Source organism: Haliotis rubra, unplaced genomic scaffold, assembly GCF_003918875.1.
Source record: "Haliotis rubra isolate DU_JTF1 unplaced genomic scaffold, ASM391887v1 Scf58, whole genome shotgun sequence".
Taxonomy (NCBI): domain Eukaryota; kingdom Metazoa; phylum Mollusca; class Gastropoda; order Lepetellida; family Haliotidae; genus Haliotis; species Haliotis rubra.
Genome location: NW_025767279.1, coordinates 2,427,989 through 2,454,389, shown reverse-complemented (window position 1 = coordinate 2,454,389; position 26,401 = coordinate 2,427,989). Strand labels below are relative to the sequence as shown.

The following is a 26,401-nucleotide window of genomic DNA, read 5'->3' as shown; positions in this document are numbered from 1 at the left end:
GGCGTAAATTCTAGTCCGGGCGTAAGTCAGATGTGACCCCGGGCGTAACGTTAAAACGGTATGCATATCTTATTAGACGTAGCTAAAGTTACGCCAGGCGTAGCGCTCTATATTTACGCCACCTACCCAGCAGGCGTAAGCCAGGCGTAGCCTTGTAATGGCGGCACTGGATGCCGAGTTTTTTATCAGGCGCACATTTTCAACTCCGGCCTTCGCGAAACGTGATTTTGTAAACATTATAGATTCTATGACGGAAAGCGCACTTCGGCGTTCGTGTAAGTGTATTTTCAGAATTATCATTAGTGATTTCATGAAAACCGGATATCAGTGATCATTAATATGCTATTTTTGAAATTCAATACTTCTGAATAGTAATTATCCGATTTGAACATTTCAAAACATACACCAAATAATGCTGTGAATCGTGATTTTGTAATGTGTCAAAAATGGCAACATTTCTGATAAAGCCTTTTTTTGAAAGTCCATGTTATTTCTCCACCAGGATCCATCGGTAAAGTTTGGATTTCTCGGTTTTCTTTGGCTTTCCATGATTACGGCTGAAAGGGATGTACCGCGAAGTTGTTTCGCGCCTTTAACCGGTGGTTTAAAAACGTTCGAAAATCTAAAAAAGAGCACACTGCGCCTCGACGTAAATCCGTTAAGTCGGGCGTAGTAACGCCTAGGCTTAACCGACGTTGTGCATGACGTGTAAGAGCAGGGCGCTGCTAAGCCCGACGTAGTGTGTTACGCCTGACGTTAGCTACCCCCGACATGTGCATACGGCCACTGGTGTGTCAGCTCCATATGTGAGGAAAGTCAAAGATGCCAGTCTTTAGAGCAAACCATTTGGGCAGAGGTGAGGTGAAATGGGTTTAACATAGTACATAAGATTATTTCGCTCATATGACGTAGTGTATGGGTATGTGCGGCTGCTTGTACTAGCCCAGACTGAAGCTGGTTTTATAGTGCTAGCCCACTGAGATACCATGCCGCAGTGAAACATGAATACCCCACTCAGACACATTATACTGACTCGGAGCCGACCAGTCCTTGTTCTACCAATTAATGCCGAGAGCCAGGCAGGGACCAACAATGACCATATTTAACGTCTTTTGGTATGACGCGGTCGGGGATCAAACCCGCGATCTTCCACTCTCCCTTTTTACAAAGAATGGCAATAAAGACAAAATATATTCATCATGATTTCATAACTGTGCATTTATTTTTTCACTATTCAACAAGAAACCATGATCTTGAGTTACACATCTGTACCTGTCCAAGTCACTATGAAGTTGCTTTGCATCAATATCCTGTGTAATCTCTGTTCTTCAAAGCATGTTACAGAAATGAAGATTTATCTGACATAGGAAAGTTTGAACTGTCATTGTGAGTACAAACTAAGTACACATTCCTACCTTTTAAACATATACTTCTGAATGCTACTAGTATGGCAATAACAAATCTGTTTGGAGCTTACAGTGTTAGTGAGTAGGGTTTTGACCAGCTTTTAGTGTGAGTAAAATAAATATTCCTGCAATATAAGGTGCCAGAAAAGAGCTTCACACATTGTACCCACGAAGGAGATTGAACCCATTTCTTTGGCATGACAAGCAAACGCTGTCACCACGAGGCTACCCATCACACAAGCTGCTTTAGGAAATGTTCCAGCAATATGACAGCAAAGAACACTAAAAATGGGCTGTCCATGTGGAGGAACGAAACCCAGGTCTTCCACATGGTGAGTCAACAAACTTAACCACAAGACCACCCCATTGCACATTAGGGAAGCGACCTGTAATCTATTCAACAGCTGTCTACAGGTTGGAGATGTTACATACCCTGTCATATACTACCCTTCCAAGTAACAATTCAGCAAGTTACCCAAACATTAGTTCTCTTCAAAACAAGAAAGGTGTAACTTAATCTGCACTGACACTCTGAACATCCAAAGTCTCAGTTCCAAAAGTTGGCCTATGTCTTTCAGCACCTAACATTAAATTCACCAAGGAAACCCAACTCTACAAGGCGGCGTGCTGGAAAACACATTCTGCTAACATTTTAAACTTTTCTTTGAAAACTACTCATTTCCTTAAAAGGATAAACATTATCAAATTTATTAAACGACTTTACATTTACAATTTTGCCAATTTATTTTTTGTCAGCCAATGTTGTACACTTGATTAATCAATGACGATGTTACATTTTCCTTCAAACTTGTAGTTTACACAATCAATACTGCAAAACTAGTTTATCAACATTCATTTTCAACATACTTCACTGTCCATATGAATCAAATCATTAATGACAAGGGTGTTGGGCTACATACAAGAACTTGTGGAACAGTTACAATATTTTGGAATATTTTTATCAAAACAATAATGAGACAGTGAAACTGATAAGTTTTTTTTTCATATTAATTAGTACTACTGCTTTGAAGAAAGTACTGTTAAGTACTGAATGGCAAGAAGATAGTTGATGATGCACAGAGAAATGACATGATATGCATGTTGTTAATGCGTTTGTGACATAGTAATCAAACTTCTGGATAACATTCAAACATATCATCAGGCAATGTAAATCATAGAACTTTATAGTTTCATTTGCCAAAGAGGCAGAGCTTCAAAAAAATATGTAAACAGGTTCTACTATAAAAAAAATGATGAAATAAAACAACACAGAATGTAAAGAGATAAATAAATTAGCTGCAACTAAATATAACAGATACGCATCTTGGTATGGTTTCAGTACACTTTGTTCAATATTCCAGCCATTGAATGTTTATTTGTTGTTTATATTCCAGCTATATATCGACAGTCTGTAAATAATCAAGTCTGAACCATACAATCCTAGCATGAGAATTGATCTAGAGAATTGGGATACTGTCATGACTATGACATGTGTCAACCATGTCAAGTCAGCAAGAATGACCACCCATTCCTTTTAGTTGCCTCCAAGACAGGCATGGGTTGCTGAAGACCAATTCTAACCCGGATCTTCACAGGTCTCCAGCCATTAGAAGAAAACTCTGGGAAAGTATACCCAATGTATTAATGTGGAGAACAAAACCGGGATAAACAAAACCGTAATAATGCGTATCCCCATTGCACTGATTCAAACCCACAAGACTACATAACACAGAACTATATTCTTATATGGACCTAAAGAAATGAACAAACCGCTTCAGATCTTCTCCTGACAAATATGTCAGAAACAAGTAGGAAAACAGCCATATAGGAACAATGGCACCTGCTCATTTACCAAATGTAACAGTGTATGAAATAAGCCAAAAATCCAGCCCGATATCAGGGCTGGTAAATTAAAAATGTTTCCAGCCCGAAATGGATTTAACCATACCAAATATGGTGAATTTATACCTCGGATGTATAAAAACATCTAAAAAATCAGGCTGGTTAACTATAAATTTAGACCATCCGTCAGAAATCTAGACCGTCTCAGGCTGTAGGACAGGCTTTATTTCATACATTGTTTCTCACTTGTTGCACCACATGTAGCTTCTACAAGTTTTGTTTTCTATGTCCCTGTTGTTGACCTACCACATTGCACCTGTCACAGTACTTGCATTTGCTTCAAACAAGATCAACATCTATTAGGTAATAAATTAGGTTTAATTCCATTTAATTCCATTGGTAGCTTGATTTAAAACATGACAGATTCAGTAAATAACTTTGCAAACTATCAAAATCTGCAAGGCAGTCTACGAACCGAAGAGCAGTTTCATTACACTCTCTTCATTGGACTATGCACAGACCAATGTCAAAACACGAACAAATTCCAGACTAGTTGGGCAAGTGAAACTGGACCTTTAATGTCTGTTAACTTGGGACAGTGCATACACACAAATACTGGGATGTTTTAATGCTCATACCCATTTCCACTTATGCTTTAGTTTGTATTATGAATTCTACTGCAGGGATGAGAATGAAGTTTTGAGAAAAACTCTGAAAACTAGCCGAAACCCCTGATATTTAGGCATTTTAGACCTTTAAAACTGGCTCAGAAATGACAATATCATGAACACAGCAACCATTAAAAAACTTTAAATCTGCTGACGCACATTCATACAATTGTCAACGAATTTAGACGATTCACAAAAATGACCCATGGCCTTATGGAATTCCACGGATCTGCGGAAAATTGTCATCCCTGCTACTGACTAACTAGCTTCTACAGCTTCTCAACAAATTACCACAGGAAACAAGAATAGCTTTATCTGTACCTGTACATAAGCCAAATATGAGTACAGCTATGTCACTTGGTACAATTCCAGGAATATTACAATGAGGGTCAAGAGAAATATTAACAATGGTGGGGGTTCAAGGCACAGTCTAGACATGATGAACAGATTCTTTTACTGCTGTTACCACTCAGTAACTTGATGGAACAAAATTACAGAAAACATTCCACCCCTAGCTTACATGATACCAGTTACAAGACTCTTATTTAAGTATTAATATTCTGTTAACATTTCCATGACCAAAGTAAGCAATTTTCCAAAGTCCAAATGCTAGATCCCTTCTAACAGTTTTGAAATACATGTTGCTATAGAATATAGCCACAAATTGTTTTTCACCATTGTGTAGGTTATTTAAAATATGCAGTTAGGTCTATGGCGGGTAGAAATTTAGGAGTCACAGTATTATTACAAGACATGTTTTACAGAGTTAATTCCCTTACCTACGTGACCGTCATAGTGATTGAAACTTTAAAAAAAAGACATCTGGTCATATTTTGATCTAAACTCCACAACTCAAAACCAATGTGCAATGCATAAATGAGCTTTAACAATGGAGGTACATCTACTATCTGGAAACATCTGGCTCCAAACATCCAATGTACAATGGAACGGCAATGGAAGCCGTTGCATCTGCTGACGAGATTAAAGAAATCTTAAAACAAAACATACTTGAAGGTATAACAAGCCAATTCATATCCAATACCGTGCTTAAGTCAACACGAATCGCACACAAATTTGTCTGTGAGCATATTATAACTTTACTTTATCAATGTGGCCAAACATTTGATTCCTTATACATTGGAAATGTGAAGGATTAATGTTACTCTTATAACATGGAACAAATGAATATTGACTAAACTGGATATTGTGGTGTTCATTTGTGGACGAATCAAAATTGTTCAAATGTTAGATTCAAGTCCAATGTTTTGCCTTGTCATTGTCAGCATCGTTAGTGAAACTATAAGTCTTGTGTATTATTTCAGTTCTATGAATTTACGTAATGTATCAGACAATCAGTTTACATGTGGAGGAAAGGATCTGGGTAGTATATTCAGGAGTAAAACATATTTACCCGATCCAGAAACTAAGGTAGCCTGCACCTACCTACATGCAATGTGAACAATTTGTTCCTATATTAGTTTTATAAATGTGACATGAACAGGGTCTTTTGCAGAAGAGTTATCTTTCCTTGCTCAAATCATGCCACCAGCTTCAAAGCCAGGTGCTCTCGGACCTTTGAAGAGAAACACTGTTTTCGTTTTTAGTGACTCTCAACCCCTTATTTCTACACAATAACAAAGAACAAGCATGTGGCTGATATACTTCAATATTCACCTTTCTCATTGCAATATGCTCAAAACAATTTAAGTGATACTTGCTTGGAGATGTTCATAGAATAGCCCAGTTAACTGATAGATAGCTGAATATAGTATTGGTTCTTTAAATAGCAACTTTTCTGTATCTTTTATGTAGTAAAAGAAAATACACACAGAAATGATCAAGATGATGAGCATGATGAATGATATGACATGAAATAATAAAATATCACTTAAATAAGTTGGTATCGTCATGGCTGTTAGAAGACATGTCATAAGCACCAGACATAATGAAATATATAAATGCACAGTTTGATTTGCATACAACTTTTTTCATTGAATATCAGCCAGATTCACAACATTATGCAACAGAAGCAATTGCTATTCACATTCTATTCTCACGCCTATTCACAGATGTGCTAGTGAAGTTTAAATAAGTTTACAAAAATAGTTTCTACAACAATGTACAGTGGCCTGCTTGACGATTCAGAGCACCATATAAAAACCATGTAAAACAGTTTTATGCGTAGTCTCACAAAGTAACACAATCGATGGATAACAAGACATGAAGCTGACCCAACAGAGAGCCTCAGCTGAAAGATTTAACTCTTCAGTGACTGACTCCCAGTAACGGCGCTGTACACCCATAAAACACATCAACGTAACAGTTAAAAATTGCCAAGTTTTTGTTAAACAAACCGGGTTAAAATATAAATATATTCAATTAAAACTATTTAAACTGTCCTTGCCTCATTTACAACAGTTCTTTTTTCATTTCTTACACTTCTAGATCTGTCATCACTACACCAAGATTATCGAATGACAGGTCAAGTTAATTCATTTTAAGAGTCTAATTTATTCAAGACAAACTCAATTAAAATTATGATGGTATGTATATTTCATTTTAACTACACATGTCAAAGCAATCATGGTTCCATATCAATCCTATTATTTGCCATTGTCAAATCAGCTCACGATTTCTATCTTACTTTTAAATGACATAAATATTTCTGTCAGTGATCAAGTTTGAATTCTATGCAATTTTTGACTGCCATATTAAGCAAAATAACTAACTCATAGGAAGAGTTAGCATCTAAATTTGAATAACAATGTATTACCTGGATATTTCCAGTTGAAGTTTTCTCTCATTACTGAGACAAATATTTCAAACTCTATATATTTCAAATAATTTAGGTGTTTTTATCTAACTGCAGAAAATTCCTTTTTTTAACTATCATTTTGTCACTGATAATGTACAAGTGTACATAAAATCATTAATCTTTGTATTAAAAGAGAATTAGACCGACTTGATTTCCTGTGTCTGACTATCAGTATGCATTTGTTAACCCTTTGAAAGTTTGACGAAAAGTGATCAAGTTCATGATATTTTCATTGATCTTTTTATATTTGCTAACAAGCTGAATTTGAGTGAAATTTTTACCTATCCAAGGTTGACCATCCAAGGAGATAATAACTCCCTACCAGTAACATCCTACGTCAGTTTGGACTTTCTCAACAAAATCTGATTGGGTTGTAGAAATAATCAGTTTTCACTCTCTCTAAATGCTTATGTAGCAAATATGTTATCTTTACTCTCATACGTATAAAATTAGATTAAACTTTCTTCAAGACAGACAAAAATAATTAACTGTTATAACTCCTTTTTTCTAATCGTACTCCGACCTGCAATATTCCACTGGATTCAGCCTGACTAGTCATGAAGCCTTACTTCAGTTTTAAGAAATTATGCATCAAAATCAATACTGGATTTCATAATCACTAAACTGAGAACAAAGTTTTTTATCCTTAAAGCTGTTCTGGTGAATTCATTCTCTTTATGGACCACTCACAATATCAGTGTTACAATGTTAGGTATAGCACACTCACTGTGCCCATATTCTCAAGTTACTTGTATGGGAACAATGTCTTAGACAACCCCAATGTAGATTGCCCTTGTAAAACTGGCATCTGATGCCTTACAAACTTACATACTTATAACTTATGCCTTGGTGTATACCAGCAAGGAAATACTAATGGCTTGCCATTTTTTACTTATCAGTACTAGTTTTTCCATAAATTAACAAAACAAATGACTACCAAGGTGTTTTTGGTCCAAGTGTTCCTCACAATGCAGCTGTTCTTCTAGTGTCTTGTCACTACTACAACATTAAAAGAAAATTTGACTTTTGTGAAAAGCTCCATTAGCATTTACTTATTAACATTCTTTACATATTAGAGACAATTTGCTTAGCGGATAATGGTTAAAAACAAAGAATCAATTATGAATATTGCAATATGAAGAAAACTAACAAGATTTATTAAGCTTTTTGACTGAAAGTAGAAATGAAAAAATTCCCTGTTTAATTATTTAGTCTAACCCGAATCTAACAATCTGACAGTATGATTATCCCACTAATATCTGAGTGTTATCTGAAAGAGTTTTAAGGACAACCTCACAAGGGTTCCCATACAAGTAACCAAAACTGCCCTAGATAGTTTGGTACTTCAACAATACCGCTATGAGATTAGATAGACTAGGAATAACAAAGCCTAGTTGTGAACTCGCTTGTAGAAAAGAATATAAGCATTCTCGCGTAGTTCTCTCGTTGTCAGCTCATACTCCATATTGACTTCCGCGACATTCTCGTCATCAAACCGATACCATTTATCATCTACCAAACAGTAACTGATGTAGTGTCCATGGTTGGTGCTTTCAGCACCGAGATGGACACAGACACTGAAGAGGTTGTACGTGTGGTTGAGGTCGATGGCTGTGAGATCTTCTCTTCCGTCACTGTGTCATAGATGATGTTGGTCAGGTTGAGATCTTTGATTCGAATGCTAACAGGAGCTTTAATCTTCTTGGACCTTCCAGTGCGCTGGTTGTACGTAAATCTCATAAGCTGAATAGCCAGGCACTCAGGTAACTGTCTTAAAAGGCACCGTCGTTGCACGTCTCGAATATGCTGCCGAGTTTGATTCCCAACCCCCTGACAAGCCTCAATGATTGGAGTGGAGGTTTTGAAGATATTGTCATGGAAACCACTATCATTGATAATGTCCCTCTGCCCGACGATTGGGGACATGAAGGCTGGTGGAGGAGCTGGACTTTGAACTGCCGAGTCAACGCTCATGTTTCTTGTTACACTTCTAGTCCGTGGCGTGCTGGACATATACACATCATTCACTGAGTTCTTCTTCCCCTTTTTTCTTGCTCTTGTTGGTGTCTGCTCTACAGTACGTGCAGTCCATTTCATCTGGCCCCATCAGATGCTCTATATGGCAGAAACTAGTGAAACAGTCTTCGAGAAACACCACCCCCGACACTTCCCGTGGTGCTGCGATGGGAACTGGGAGGATGTTGAAAGCTTGAAGGTTTACAGATATGTGGTTGTCTGTTAGACAGTGATAGGCCTCGACTAGCTGCCCAGTGAAGAGATCGTCTATGATAGATTCATTTTCCTGCTTGTGCTGAAGCCACTCCAAGTCAGAGAGACGTTGTATCGGCTCAGCATAAGAGTCATTCTCAAGTCCATTGGCAAGCTCAATCTAGAAATTAATTCAAATATGTAATTTTTAGAGTAAAATTGATATTTTATACTTATCCTGACTCATGCTCTTTTGCTTGTCTTCTTCTTCTTGCGAACATAGTGGAACACTTGTATCTCCTTATTTGAAGCTCCCTTCAAAATAAAATCACTAATTGGTACTCACCACGAGTTGCTCCCCTTTGCTTCCCCTGGCGGGAAAGGTGTCGCCACCCTCTGGCCATGTGCTCCACTCTCTCCTGATTTAGCGAGCCCAACACTTGAATTTACAGGGAAATCCAAAGTGTTATGTGGGGAGGATGGGAGGGCTAACCTCATGAGTCAGGATAAGTATAAAATATCAATTTTACTCTAAAAATTACATATTTTTCCTTATCCTGACTCATGCTCTTTGCTTGTAGCATCCTCTGGAGCGGAGGTGGGTAACATAATACTTTGGATTTATAATTAGTGATTTTGTATAGATATACTGTAATATCCCCTACGGGAACTTCATGAAGGCTTAGATTTAGGATGTTTCCTGTATAAAGAAACCATAGGTTATATAAAGCCATTAAAGGGGAATTACATTATGAATATATTGAACAATACATATAAATTATATATATATATATAGGTGACTCTGATAGAGGCACTGAAATTGACTATACCAAAGTATATGCTTAAGGTTGAATACTTAAGCTGAACATATATACATAGCCCTAAAACTCCGTAGAGTTATAAGCTAGATGAGTATGTATAAAATACATATTAATCTTGTGAGGATAATATTTTAGCCTCTGAGGGACTGTCAGTTGCTGGCGAGGACCAGTGGTCGAAATGGTGAATGCCAGAGACATCTTCTGTAGTGATGTCTCTCAGGTAGTGATTAGCAAATACCATGTTAGATTTCCAATAGCATCCTTCCATAATGCGTGTTCAAGGAACAGTTACCGTGTAGAGTGAGGGTAGAGGCCAGTGCCCTGATCTCATGTGGATTTGATGCTGTTGGTGGGTCCAAGCCTGCTGCCTTGTAGGCACGGAGAATGACAGTCCTTATCCAAATAGATATTGTGGTCCGTGACACTTCTGTTTGATTAAGTAGGCGATAAGGGGATGAATAAGCGTTTGAGAAATCTTCTCCTTGTTTTGGATCGTCAGTTAAATAAACTTTGGCTCTTACGGACACAGTGATAGGTCTTGTGTATCTTCTGATCCGAGAATAGAGGATAGCGCCGGGATGTGGAATAATCTGTCTGGTTGACCTGGCAGTTGATTTTTCGCGATGAAATCCCATCTTAATCCGAGGTGCTGTGTTATGATTGTCATCAAACTGTATCCTCTCGTAATCCAGAAGCGTGAATTTCAGACATTCTTGCTGCTGTGGCTAGCGATAGCAGAAACAGTGTTTTCTGTGAGAGAAATTCAAAGTTTGTCGATTCCAAAGGTTCATAGACCTCACTCGTGAGGTGTTGTAACACTACATTCAGATCCCAAGCTGGAAGCGTGGAACTTCCGCTTTTGGTCCTCAATCGGGCTTCGTAGTAAGGCCAGTAACTCTGGAGATCTTGTCAATTTGACACCCGTTCTCATGGTGATTACAGAACTAAGCGCGGCAAGATATGTTGATATCGTTGAACCTTTTAAATGTTTGTTTTGGCGTAGGTAACACAAATAGTCTGCCACTTGAGGTTGTGAAGCCTCTCTTGCTGTAAACCCTTTCTTTGTTGCATAATTTTCGAAACTGTGCCACTTGTCGTCGTACAAGTTACGAGTTGAGTAACGTAAGGCAAGCGTGACTGCTTTTGCCGCCCTGGCAGAATATCCTCTCTTGTTTAAACACACTTTCCGTGCACTTGTTTGGTGTGAGGATGAATTAACAGGTTTGTGGCGCGCTTAGGTAGCTCCAGTGTTGGTTGACCGATTTCTTGAATTAGTATGGGAAACCACGTTCTGGCCGGCCAGTAGGGCGCGACCAAAGTGAGTTGTAGGCTCTGTGTTTGTCTGATTTTCTGTAATACTTGAGGTATTATTGCTGGCGGCTGAAACGCGTACGCATTGAGGCCTTCCCATGATAGACTTAGAGCGTCCGTTGCCCAAGCTTGGGGGTCTGGGACTGGTGACACGAATGTCGGTAGCTGATTGTTGAATCGCGTGGCGAATAGGTCTATTAGCGGCTCCTAATTGCTTGATTATCTGTGCAAAAATTTCCTGTTGATCATCCACTCTGTCGGTGATGGTAGATGAGGCGAGAGAGCGTCTGCTAGTATATTTCTGGCTCGGGGAATGTGCACTGCTCTGACATGTAGATTTAGATCTTGTATAAAATCGAACAGTTGAAAGCTTAGGTTCAAAGGTTCATCGATCTCGTTGAGCCTTGCTTGTTTATGTAGAAACGCCACTGTCGAATTGTCTGTATGGATCATTAAGTAGGCATTTTGTAGAAATGTGCTCCAATGTAGAATGGCATTGATTACAGCTTTCATTTCTAGACTGTTTATATGGAGTTTGCATTCTTGCTGATTCCATAACCCTGATATCGTGTGGTTGGTGAGATGAGCTCCCCAACCTTGGAGTAACAGCGTCTACATACAGATGGGTTTTGTATTCCTGCTCTGCTAAACAAATCCCTTCGCAGACATTCGATTTCTTGGTCCACCATAGTAGATGCGGTCTGAGATGTTTGGTAGACTGAATGGTTGTACATCGTTGAGATGTCGTTGATGAGACCTGTAGGGGGCGTAACTGTAATCTGCCTGTGACAGTCATGTCTTGGGCTGATGTGAGAAGACCTAGTAGGCTCTGCCATTGTCGCAGTGGTAGCGGAGAGAGTAGAGCTGGTGGAATGGTCTGCTGTATCTTGAGCCAGCGGTCTTCTGGTACCAAAATACGGTTCGCGATTTGTGATGAATCGAATACCTAGGAACTGCAGGTCTTCTTGCGATGGTACTAGGTCCGACTTGCGTAAGTTTACTAACCAACCTAGTTGTGTTAGTAGCTTTATGATAATAATTTAACTGTAGTTTGAGGCGCAGTGGATCTTGATCTACTTGTATCCCGTCGTCGTCGGTAAAAGCGCGCATTAGCCCTTGCGATGTAGAAATTTGATAATCGGTTTCGTTATCCTCGTGAATAGCCAGGGGCTGATGATATTCGAATGGGAGTACTTTCCACTGGTAATGTAGCCCTTCTAGAGTAAATCGTAGGTATTTCCTGGAATCGGGATGAATGGGGATGTGCAGGTAGGCATCCTGTAGATCTATGCTGCCCATGTAGTCCATAGGGCCGAATCATCTGGCGTAACTGAGGTAAATGTATCATCGCGAAACCCCGATTGGTTTTCGCGTAGATAGTTCTTGTTGAAAAAGCTCATGTTGTAGATGAGTCTGTATTTCTCCGTGGAGTTTTCTTGGGAACTAGGAAAACTGGGGAGTAGAAACCTGGTTCGGCGTTTGCTTGATCTATTACTTCTATGGCCTGTTTGGATAGGAGTGATGAAACAGCCTCTCTTATCTTTGGTAGTTGTTGCGGCTTGTAAATCGAACTTGGGGGGTTTGATTGTCAGCGGAGAGCAGCCTGTAGAGGGATCTGAAATCCGTGTTGAAGAATGTTGGAGGCGTAAAGGTCTTGCAATATTCCCCAGTTTTCCCAGTGTAGTTGGAGGCGTCCACCCACTTGAGCTGGCTGTACTGGAGCGGCTGGGGTGGAAGACTCCAGTCGTTCGAACCTGTGTTTCAGCGTCTATAATTGCGGGAATCTCTGGGTGTCCTGCCTCTTCCTGATCCTCCTCTATAGTTGCCGTATGGCGACGAAAAGAATCTTACCTCTAGAGCTGGCTATCTTCCTGTCTCTTGCTCTTTGTAGGCCCGTGAACTTAGATCTGCCTGAGTATCTTTGTGAAGTCTGGCCGAATGGCGCTGGCTAGTGTGTCCATCGATCTAATCATAAGGACTTCCCTGGAATCCTTAGAGACTTCCTTGGCGACTTTGTCGATTTCTCCGTCAAAGATGGATGTTGTCGACCACGGGGCTGTATAAAGTGGGGCTGTAAAGTTCTCCCCCCAATTACAGGAGGCGAGGAGGCCTTGGCTGACGAGCTAAGGTCAGTGCTGCTGAAACAGATGTAAGATGATCCGTTAAAAACTGCTGATCTTTCTTTTGCATAAGTAAGGCAGAATAAATCATTCTATCATCTTCCGTCGTGGAATCCCGGAATCTAGTAATAAGAGTCTCATTGATCGTCCTAGATCTATTTAACCCAAAGAACATACGTCTCGTCATGGTTTCTATATGAGCCAACTGCGATCATCCATCTTGTAAATCTTGTTCTTTACATCGCTGATGATCTTATAGTTCTCATCGATGTCCTGGGCCTTGTAGAAGGAGTCCATGTTATCGTGGAGAACTTCTTGGCTTGAAAGTTGGGCAGATGTGGTATCTGAACTTTCGTAGCTTTCTGGAAAGCTGCATCTAGATTCTGTGGCACTGCATAATGGTCGATCGGGGTAGAAGTGATTGCATCTGGATCATCTTCCTTCATCAAATCGTCTAAGCTGTATTGCCACTTTTAGATGGTGATGTGAGATCTAGGTTATTGACCATCCAATACCCGTATCTCTGCATCAGAAAATATGATTCCTCCACCATCCTCAAAACCATCATCATTAACAAATTGTAGATGCTCTTGGGACTGCGTGTAGCTGTCTGTATATCTGATGAGGTTTGTGGCGATCTAGTTGACTTGTCGCGGCTCTATGTGGAGATCTGGCCGGTGTCGACCTGGTGATGAAGCGAAGTGGAGATGCGTCTATGGGATGATCTTCCGAGGAGACTTGTGAGGTGAATGTTGATAGCTTAGCGAAGCTCTTCCGGCAGTCCCTCGATGTTCTTCTAGATGATGAAGATCTGGAATCATATGTCCTTCGCCAGCGAATGCCTTAGCGAAGCTTCATTGCGTCGGTCGAGGATCGATGATATGACCTTAGCGAAGGCTTCCGTGATGTCTGATGGTCTGAGTCCATATCTAGAGATGAAATCGAAGATGGTGATGATCTCTCCGCCTTAGCGAAGGCCTTCGCGAAGGCTGTACATCTAGGTCGCCGTCAAGGTGGTGCGGGACTTCCTTAGCGAAGGTGACATCGTCTTGGCTGCTACGTTGGCCGGGGGTGCCTCTGGGGTGCTGTCACGTTGGAGCCTTCAGCGAAAGCTTTCGGACCCTGCTAGCGCAGTTTGTAGTGGTCCTCCATGATGTTCATAATCTGCCGCATCATGTCTTCTGGGATGATCTGTGGCGAAGTCGTCGGCGTCTTTTCTGCGATGGGGTTCACATCAATGGCGTCTGGCGTCGGTGTAGAAGGCCTCAGGCTGCATGGTGATCTCTGCAGAAGTCACAGTTGCTGACACCCGGTCGCTTCTTCTGCGTAAAGTCGGGGATGATTATCGGCTGATCATCGTAGAGGCCCAATTCTGCTGCTGGAGCGATCTCGGCTGAAAGTTCTTGCTGTCTTCTTAAATAGATTTCCCTTTGGAAGTCTGCGCTGCCCTGGAGTGTCCTCAATCTGCGTTGAGGCGGCGATGAGGCCCTCTTAGACTTGGTCTGCAATGGCGAGATGTCTGGGGAGGCGGTCGTTTCTTGAGTAACGGACTGCGTCCCACGTTCCTCTGCCGCAGGGGTCTCTAGCAGAACACCAGACTGGAGAGGGTCGATCGCTAGCAGCTGACTGGATGGAATATCTGGACTCTCTGCCATGTTTTGCCCTTGTTTTGCGTGATCTATCTGCAGCGTCTTAAGACGCTTAAAGGTGATATTTATTAAATGCAGAATGAGATAAATTAATGCAGTAACTGCAAGCGTGAATTAAGCATACACGGTAGAACAACTAGGGCATATTACATGTGGATGGGAGGCAGAAAAGCGTAATCTACAAATCGTACAGATTTTCATCAGCGTAAAGCTAACTGAACAATCGCGAATACCGCGTGAATAAACAGTAGAAATACGATAATTAATCAATACAAATAGTAAAGGATACTAGCTATACCTCTATAGTAACCTATGAGAGGTAAAAACTAAGAGATTATCAAAGGATATGGTGTGTAAGGAGACACAAGGCGCTCTCACATCCTGCTCACTGGGCGAAGAAGGAGAGAGTGAAGCACATGGCCAGAGGGTGGCGACACCTTTCCCGCCAGGGGAAGCAAAGGGGAGCAACTCGTGGTGAGTACCAATTAGTGATTTTATTTTGAAGGGAGCTTCAAATAAGGAGATACAAGTGTTCCACTATGTTCGCAAGAAGAAGAAGACAAGCAAAAGAGCATGAGTCAGGATAAGGAAAAATATGTATTTATAGAAATTGATAGATATATGGATACAAAAGGTATATTTACAAGCATAAATCTAGAAATGCTTTAAGGTCAAATGGAAGTGAAGGAAACTGAAGTCTCTCTGGAACATTCTCTTTGACCTTATACAGGAATAAATGTAATAACAAATGGTCACTGGAAATGGAAAAGACAAATACAACTGATTATTTAAGAACTGATACAGTATGAAGTTGTCCCTACCTCTTTCTTACGTGAGAGTATGTCAACCAAATCTCACATGAGGAAAAATAGGTCATAACGGTGCTTGTATACCAACATGACTGACTTCTGTATGTGAATAAGTGAGTTTTGTTTTACGCTGCACTCAGCAATATTCTAGCTATATGGCGGCGGTCTGTAAATAATCGAGCCTGGACCAGACAATCCAGTGATCAACGGCATGAGCATCGATCTGCGCAAATTAGAACCAATGTCAGCAAGCCTGACCAACAGATCCCGTTAGTCGCCTCTTACGACAAGCATGGGTTACTGAAGATCAGTTCTAACCCGGACCTTCACAGGTGACTTCTGTATGTGTGCAAGTGTGTCTGAACATGACCATCCCACTGTGATGCAGTATATTGCCTCCAAGCTAACCAGTCTAACCCCTAATGACAAACACCAGACAATTACCTCTCGTCTACATGCATCTTTAAGGTCAATAATTGTTCGAGAGTTGAGGTCACCGTAGATGAACTTTAGTACTGCCAATGTTGGGCTTGAAAACCGCTCCTCGCCCCTCCGGGAACCATTGGTCTTGTCTGAAACAATGGAGCACAAACTGCCAGCCAAAACATACAAACCACCAACATTCAGCCTCAAGCTGAAGCTACACACAAAATAGAATCTTCTAACATGAAGCATATTTGGTCATTCTTTCATTTGGTCATTTGTGTTCATCCACTATGTATGGAAATAACTCAACTGAAGATTTAAACTCCTGAAGACGTTTTACAAGCTCACTGGTGACTTTACAAATAACATCATGGACAAAATTGTCAATTATCTATGGCAAAATCATGTGAGTCATAAAACTTTTAAAACTATTTACACTCAATGTTTAATATATTACATTAAATTGCCAAATAACAGTAAATGGTCCAAAATTACATTGTGAAAATGGCAGCTGTATGACTTGTGTCCGTTCGGCAAATTTATATCAACAATTGCATTGCGATTTGAAGGACATGTTACACCAACTGATGAAAGACACATCCTTCCATCCGCCATTTGAATGTTTAATTTTTGGCCAACTGAAAAAAAGTATATTTAAATCATAATGGTCATTCTATATGTGCACAAACTATTATACAGTTCATGTTTACAACAGTTTTTCAGAAACATGACCACCATCATTGAAATTTACCAACATGTATAAGAACTAACATAAGCTGAAATCTACCAGTAACATTGGCAGGCGTGCTGACTACAGTGTACTTGACATGCAACAACTGACAATCAATACTTGATCAGGGCAAAACAGTGCATTCTGAAACAATCACTGTTTGATCAGTATTGATCGGGCGAGTCAGTCAGGAGGAGTTTAAGTTAATATTGGGGCTATAAATGGGTTATGTCATCAATTTTCAATAATGTTTGTACAAAACAGTGTTAAACAACTTCATGCCATCGAAATCAACTTTGAAATGCACTGATGTTTCGGAGGAAGTATAGATGTAGTTTACTGAGGATACACTAACTGTTTGTAGCCACTAGCTAGCAAGTTAACATTACCTTCTGTCCCATGTAAACAATGGGGGTTTTTTTCGTTGCAGCCCAAGCAATATTACAACCTAATACTGACAGCTACTTTTACAAGCTGAAGACAAACCTAAGAGGCATTTATTTACTGAACATAAGTGTGGAAGCTGACAACAGGCTATGCTGCAGGATTCTGTTCATGCTTGACATGTCTGACATATTAGTCATTAAAAGTATTTTTTCAATTTGAAATAAGATAGATGTTCACAGTTCTGGCTATTTTTAATCATGCAAAAGAACTCTGCAAAAAGCAATAGCAATGGCAAAACCCCGAGTACTATACAGAATAACCGGCATCGGTCATATTTTTTTTTATTAAAAGGCAAATTGAAGAGAAAGATGACTAACAAAACACAAATTGCCCGCATGACTGGACTAGAGTGAGCAAGTTAAATTGTATGCTGCTCTTAGCAATATTCCAGCAATATCATAACGGGGACACCAAAAAATGGGCTTCACCCATTGTACCCATGCCATTGTACCCATGTGTGGAAACGAAACTGGGTCTTAGGGGTGACAAGCTAACGCCTTAACCACTAGGCAGCCCCATCGGCCTGACTGGACAAGAAGTCGGTGATTTTCGAAGTGAAGGATGCCTTGGTTTTACAAAGCCAATCACAAACCAGAAATCTCTCCCACACCTAGTACCTATGCCACATCAACACATCTTACACATCATTTACAATACTGCCTGTCTATCAACTGTTTTTTGATGAGTTTGCACATTTATATAAACATGTCATGAAAAGTTAACATGCATCAAGGAAAACTTCTTAAAACGAAGAAAGACTGTCTGTCATCTAACAGAGAAACTTGCAATGGGGTCGCCTTGACGTTTAAATCTGTACTGTCATGCATCTATTGTCACAGCATATTTGTATAATTATGCAAAACAGAATGTGAAGCACTCCAAAAGGCTTGCATCAAACCATTGGTTCTGATTTCAGAAAAAGGGAGTTTGTTTACTAAATACAGAAAATACATGGTCACTGGAGCATAAATACGAGAATACTTTCTTTCAAACAATCTAACCTGAGAAATGTCACTTGGTTGAACTACATTTTGATTGAAATGTGATCATTATGTATGTCTGACTGACTGAGTTTAGTTTTACGCCGCTTTTAGCAATATTCCAGCAACATCACGGCAGGGGACACCAGAAATGGGCTTCACACATTGTACCCATGTGGGGATTCGAACCCGGGTCTTCAGCGTGACGAGCCAACGCTTTAACCACTAGGCTACCCCACCGTCCCGATCATTATGTATGTGATACCATCAGTTACAATAACTGTAAATGTGACACTTTTCAGGTGAAAGGCCCATACTGCACTGTTAACTGATGCACTACAACAACCAGCTAAAACCATCTGGGCCCCATTCCTGAAAGCGATCGTAGCGCTAAGGTGATCATAACTCCCATACTTTAACATAGACTTACGACTGTCGTAGCGCTAAGATGATCGTAACTCCCATATTTTAACATAGACTTACAACTGTCGTAGCACTACGATCACTTTGAGTAGGGACCCAGGACTTTCATTCACTCAGTATCTACAGTTAATAATACAATGTGAATGACAAAACATTGTTTACAATCCATCCTAAATTAGTCACATTAAAAATGGCTGTAGTGTCATTCCACATTCATCATTCTCCATGATCCATCTAAACCCACCAGAATCTTAAACTTGAATTCTAATACACAGAATTCATAGAGCCCATGGCTTCATTTCAGAAAACATGTCACCATGAACACATGCTGTATGAAGGTCAACTTAAGATCTACGTACAAAATATCTTCTAGGTATAAGAGATTTGGTCCCGAAGGTTGCTAAGCAACAATTCTAATCCAGAATGATTGTGGCGGTTATAACAGACTGAAGACATAAAATTACACTGTATGCACCAGGATGACCTTTCTTAGTCCCATATGCTGACATATAACACACCCTTCTTATGTATTCATTTATGAAAACATGCATGGATGATGTGAATCTTACGCTCTCAGGAATAAAGATAATATCCAAATGAAACATTTAACTTTGGGTGGATGATGTGAATCGTAAGCCCTCAGTACAGACAATATCCAAATGAAACATTTAACTTTGAGTAACAGAAATCACTACCGGTATGTTGTTGCGCTTCCACTTGTTCTATATTGGAGTTTTGACTAATCATGATGAGAGAAACTTAGGTTTGACAATATTTTGGCCTAAAAATTTGTAAACAACTGCCAACATACAGAATAAACACACAACTGATAGTCAAACAATGGAAACAAAAATATGAAGATGGCTGCCCCATTCTTCTGTTTCAAGCCCTTCTGTTTACAGTCAAATGACCCATATTCAATCCAATGGTAATGAATATCATATTCAAGATGAATCCAAAATTTTGAACACCGCACAATAAAACCCAGACAAGGCCACAAAATAGTAAGGTTAATTTAGCTATAATGGAATCTGAGTATCACAATTATAATTAGTTATACAATACATGCAGGCATAGATAGGGCAGCATTGTAAACTTTGTTCAGCCTTATGCTGGGAGACCGTCGACTCACCTGGCATGAAATGCATGTGCTGCCTACAGGCACAAGGGGTCATCTCAAAGATATTTTGTGCTTTTTCATGTCTGTTGAATTCTCATCTATTGATTAACATCTTACATGTCTTTCTTTCATAAACTTTATGTTGAGATATGTAAAAGAGTATGATACCTGATAACCATAGAAAAGCATCGTATCAAATGTCTCAAGATATATAGCCAGCATCACCACCCGAAGATCGACAGAACTGGATATTATTTGTAAATTGTTATGACATGCCGTATAGTTCTCCAGTATAATTCCCCTAAAGGAGGGACTTATCTCAGCTGATATCTCTATCCAAATATCTCCTAGCCGACCCAAACCATCGTCTGCGACACCCGTCCTGGCTTTGCTTTTGAGACGACCCCTCCTATCTGTTTCTTTTTATAGTGACAGTGAGACTCCATGGTAGCAACATCCTTAATAGTTTCAGCATAAAAGTTATTCTTTTTTACGTCAGTTATCATTTATAATGAAGCAAAGTCTAATTTCAAAATGGGCATTTAAAAAGTGTCCTTTGTAATACAATATCATTGCACATTAATTTGCATAAAACCATGGTCTGTTCCAAATAAGTTGCTTTGGACTTTGAAATAAAACATGTACATGTTAAGCACTGTGTACTGTGAGAAATGCCTAGTGTACAGGTATATTGTAAGTAGTAAGAAGTGTGAAAAAACATTCAAAAAGGAAATACACCTGCTGGATAAGTATGGACAATACAAATTAATATATTACATCAACTCAATAATTAAACAAACAACTGATCTTGAATGTATTTTTTTGAGTGTGATTTTAATTAAATGAATTTTAAATCAGCTCAAATTGCAGTGGGACTTGAAGATTCAGTTCTCGATATTTTCTAAAGGAAGATTAATTTGTCCAGAAATAAGCAGGTCTGAGATAGAAAGTCTAATTAAGCATGACAACATGCCAGTTTGTTTATTGTTAAAGTATATTTCTCCTTACCATGTTTATTGGTATTGCATCTTTACAAATATACTTTCATGGCTTATCATGAAAATCATTAATAGTAATTAATGTTAACACAGTATACTAGCCACTTGTGTGAGGCCATGTCAAGTAAACGTCTGTTCCATCTTGCATACTTACCCCATAAGTCATATTAATAACTTGCTGAAAATCATGCTGAGGGGGGAATTTGGATAAGTTGACACAATGGTTAATATGAGAAACATGTTTTTAAAAAATATCAGTTTTCAAACTGAACTATGGAAATGTGCATAAAAGCTGTCAATGAAAAAACTTGAAAATATCACAAACAGAAAACCCAACACCCATGAAATAGACAAGATTATAAGCGCAAGCCATTAGATATGGTGGGCAGATTATGTAATGGGTTCTGACGGGACAGGGACGAGGGTTGGGATGAGGACATTCCGCATGCAGTCCTACTAATGACGAACATGTGACACAAGCAATAACATGAGGTGGACAAGGAGTGAGCAATCAGTACCAGCCTGCAGTGCCTTCCGGTTCTTATTGAGAATGTTATGCACCGACTCCAACAACCACATGAGAAACTCAGCTGCGTCCTGCTGAACTTGTCCTTGTCCTGGAGGAGCCATCAGGCTGCTGTTGAGGGCTGACACAGACTGTCTGAAGGTAGTGTGGTCAAGAACACTGACATCGTTGCTTCCCACTGGGAGACTGCACTGTTGGAGGAGTTCTACAAAGGTTGTGAGCAGGAGCGACTCGGCCACTCCACACTCCAGTTCCTTGGCAGCATCTACTGAGAGGTAGGTGACGAGGTGAGGACTTCGAGATAGAGACTGCACAATGGAGTTCATGAAACACAGATTCTGACCATTGTTTTTCAACCCTGGGGGTTTGGGCGTTTGACTGTTCAGTCCAAAAGCTGACATAAATTTAGTTTTAATGGTGGAAGTTCCTGTATATGCCCCTGAGGCTAAAGATGACCCAGCAATAGGCTTGGGGAGATGTGTTGAACCTTCTGGGCGGAGTGGACGGCGACGCAGTTCCTTCCCATCAAACCAGGCCACTTTCTGGGGTAGATTGTCATCCAGCTTGAGGCCTACTACAGGGACACCATGTCTGGATGTCACTGGACTCTCCCTAGAGACTACAGGGTCAGGGACAGGCTGTGGGCCTCTCTGTCTTAGGCTAAGCCATTTGGAGGGTCTAGACCAAAACCAACTATCAGGTTCTTTTTGACTAAGTCCCTGTTTCTGACTTACTAGATGGGCACTGTGGTCGGTCCCTGCTGCGCTGTAAGCCCCCATTCCTCCCGGGGGCACTTGCTGGTAGTATGGAGGGAATGGCATTGTGGTATTGGGCTGCACAGGGTGACGCTGACGAGACAGCTGCTCGCGCATGTGTTCCATGCTCTCCTCGTGCTGCTGGTACTCCTCCCATCGTGTTTTCAGGAGGTTCCACCAGTATCGGAAGTCTATGCGACCATACAGCTGAGTATATATAAATGTGACGGTGGTTAGCAGAAGCAGGAGGTAGGGCACATGGTCTAACAGGTAGATCCCAATTGACACTGCAGTCAAGATGAGAGATTCATACAGCCAAATTGTCCTCTTCTCATCATCATTCCTGGAGAGAAACAAAACAATTATCAAAATCATCCTGAAAAAATTTCAAACTGTACTTGTACAGAACCAGAGAAAACTGAATTCTTTAAACAAGAGGTATCTGTAAGATAAAAAATGTAGTGACCAAAAGCACCGTTACTCTCACTGTTGCACTCGGCTATATTCCAGCTAGGTGATGGCATCCAAACAAACATGGTAAATAATCATGTCTCAACCAAACAATCCAGTGATTTTTAATGTGAGCAACAATATATGCTGTCACTATATAATATAGTGTCAGTGTACAAAGAGAAAATCAATATTTAAGTGTCTGGGAACCCCATTTTGTTGTCCAGGGCTTATAAGCATGAGTCCCAGGGACCCTCAAATACAGGACTCATGGTAAATCCCTGAATTAAACAGGTAAAATCGTGGCAATGGCTTTAAATTATATTTTCAAACAATAACCTTATAAGGCTAGAATACATTATACCTGTGTTTACCAACCAATGGAAAAATGTTGTTGTCATTCAGAATATTTACATCTTTCATAATGTCAGACCACTTACGTTATACCAACCAGTAAATTAAGGACAAACTTATTAATCTGACATAAATTAAAACTAAACTATCACATATACAAACATATAAACATATCAAGACTTAAAACATTCAAGAGAGTTTCAGAATCAAACCATCATTGATGCTGATTGTATATGCAGTAACAAACCAAACAGTGCAGAGGATAGCCTTGCTCCAAGGCTGTACTGAATGCAGAACCCATGGATGTATAGTAGTTCTATCCCTCGAAGAGGCAAGGCAAGATAAGCGGACAGTATCTAAGGACCTCAGTCTGTTGTTTATAACGTTTTACAAGTCCAGTCCCTCCTGGATTCAGCAGCGAATTTTAAGAATTCCGCAGCAAATTTAAATAAATTCTGCATCCAATTTTTTTTTAAATTCTGCAAAACATTCTGCAGTTGAAAACATGAAAAATATGCAACAAAAAATGATAAAGAATTACAAACTGTAATTCTTAAACACAAAGCTGTAACTGTTTCAGAGCTTCATGACATTCATTAAGTCAACATGTTCCTTTTCTGCAAAGTATGTACCGTTTTTGAGTGAAGAGATGTGTTATTCATGTTAATACTAATAGTCTTTTTAGACATTTTTTTATTTAGATGATATGAAACAGTACTCTTACGAGTGTGATCAAGAATGAACTTCCCCCCTCTTACCACCCTTCAATTTTCAAACTAGTTAAATTCAGCAGTAGAAAAATGGCAAATTCTGCAGGTATTCTGTATGAAAATGTGTCTACTGCAGACCAGACGTTTTTCTGCATCAAAAGGTAATTTCTGCCAATTATTCTGCAACCGCTGAATCGTGGAATCCAGGAGGGACTGAAATTATCTTTTAAACTATTGGTTTTACATTAGAGACTTGTGCAAGTCTGTGCAGAGGATAATGATAACTACTTGTCATAGAAACACAATTTATTGGATATTATATTTTGTTTGGAACAGAGACTGCAGGAAAGTGTTTCTTATGTGTTACAGTGACTCTAGATTCTGCAGGTTTCAGCTGTTTTCACATCAGCAGAAACATAAATTCCAAGATAATTATTCTGTTATTAATCATACTGATTTGATTATCATGATTATTATTAACCTCTAAAATGAGGAAGGGGAAATCCCTTATATTTTCAGCTGTTCCATTACAGGAGGAATGCAGTTCAAGTCCAATAGGCCATCCTATTCAAGCCAGTGTAAGGGTGTGTACAGAACTTGTTTGCTCAGCTACTTTTGTACAAATAGATCACCCACACTCACTGTTATACTTCAGCTTACTCCACACCTATTTTTTTAATAGCAGAGCTGTTTTTAACCCACGAGCACGAGTGAGCCAGTACTACACACACTAATTTTGAAATGAGAGAAGAAGCATTTAACTTTTAAGTTTTTAGTAACCAGAACAACCTTCCAAGCCACAAGACTGTAAGAGCATCCAAGAACTTTCTGAAAAGAGTTGGGTTTACACTATTATGGCCATATTCCATGAACTGAACACGATCAAGTACCTAGTAGCATTTGTGCTCATACCTACAAAGTTTCAAAAGTTAATTTCTTTTAAAGAAAACACAATGGATTTGAACTAATTAGCAATTACTTAAACATGTAAACTGCCAAACAAGCTTAGGGGATCTTGATGTTAGTTTGTTGAGATTTTAGGAGTTGTCCTCAAGTAACTTAATCTTTACAAATTTTTTAACTAAATGACTGAAGCATATGTTTACATTACCATAAGATGCCTAAATAATTGTGTTAAAATTAAGCCATCCACCCCAAAAATAATGTTATTAATCATTAAAATACCAACTGTTTGTACTGACCCAAAGTAATCAATCAATCATTCATTTTAATATTAAAACACGGGCAGCAAACATATAAAAGCATAAGGATTTTACCTTTGAAAAATCATGTGTAAAATGTTAAAGCACTTGATCATGCTAGTAAAAGACATCCATAAAAAAGTCAAATTGCTGAAAGTTTGAACATGATTAGTCAACAGTAGTCCAGCATATACTGTAACTAGACGACTTAGCACTATACCAAGGTTTGTTCAGCCAGCTAAACGTCTTGTTCCTACAATGGTATACACCGACGTTCTGAACTATACCAAGGTGTGCTTGATGTAGGCCTTGGTTGGAATATGACTTTATTTATATGAACTAAGGTCAATAGCAGTTGACATGGATGGTTTGGATGTAAAGTAAAATACTGATAACTAGGCCTGAATATAATTTTAGATGCTGATAGCTGAAGACTTGGAATACTTAACAAGTTATTATTCAATATGGGTCAAATCATATAATGATCTCAGTAACGTGTGGACTTTCGGGTGTCTGAGGCACTGTCAAGGAAACTATAAAAATAATAATGTTATGTTAGAAAAATAGAAATATAAAGCTATTAAAATAACAATTCACTATGCTCTGTCATTCACTCAAATGATCTATTAAGATGCGACGGTTTTATCATAAACATCGGTACGGAGTCTACCCACCAGTATCTCCCACGATACAGGTATCTTAAAAAAAAAAAAAAGAAGCTCTCGTAAAATAACAACAGAGAAGCTACATTAAACTATCACACAATATTTCAGCATATATACTGAAGATCTAATTATAATTTGTTGTATTTCTTATCCTAAAGGCTTTATATAAAAACCTTGCCAAACTTAATATTACAATCTTATCAGTGCTTGACATAATTCTAACAAAATTGTCCATAGAAGGGCTATTTCTTATGCTGTTATGAAGACATTTTCTTCTCTCGGCTTCATAACGCTGACAGATCAAGACATGAAATTCATCTTCAACAAGAAAGAATTTTTTACTATGACAATATAAGCAAAATCTTTCACTAGCAGTTAAATTGCAATGCCTTCCTGTTTCATTTGCTAGCCTAAAATTATTACACCTGAATTTACAGATAACAGTTCTTAAATGCTGTGGAATGTCCATTGATAGACTCAACATGTAACATTGTTTTAAATTGACAATTTAAATGTCCGTCAAGACTATAACAACAGTGCTGCATGACATAGCTTGCGGTACTGGTTACGTAATTTAGCAAGCACCTGTAACAACAACTAAACGCACTCACGTAGCTTCTCGCAAAGGTGTCTTTGCAACAACATCCACCAAAATGAAAAACACAAAATCCAGCAGGGAATTATACATGAAAGAGTATATCATCGATAAAATCCACCACATGATGATTCGATCTCGATGCGATCTACTCGTCAGTAACTGTCATTATCACATTTGTGCTATGGATCCAGTTATCCCACAATTTTTTGCGGCCTGAGTACACAACGGTTTAAATTTCGGCACAAAAATGGCGGCTTCCTCTAACGCATGCGTAGCGGAAGTTATTTGGGCTTTGTGGGAATTCCGAAAAGTATTATGCTATTTACCTTACAACGTATTAATGTCAGGGATTAATCCGCTCGTGCGTG

General features: G+C 39.3%; 1 protein-coding gene across 1 annotated transcript; it reads right to left on the bottom strand.

The window, feature by feature from the left end:
* Window positions 1-3,694: 3,694 nt before the first annotated feature.
* LOC124254671 lies at window positions 3,695-26,281 on the bottom strand. Its single transcript, XM_046688517.1, is given in 6 exon segments — window positions 3,695-8,360; window positions 8,363-8,760; window positions 8,762-9,120; window positions 16,094-16,221; window positions 21,292-22,397; window positions 26,047-26,281. Coding segments are annotated over 6 exon segments (2,340 nt in total). The 5' UTR covers window positions 26,157-26,281; the 3' UTR covers window positions 3,695-8,121.
* Between the last annotated feature and the right edge of the window lie 120 nt (window positions 26,282-26,401).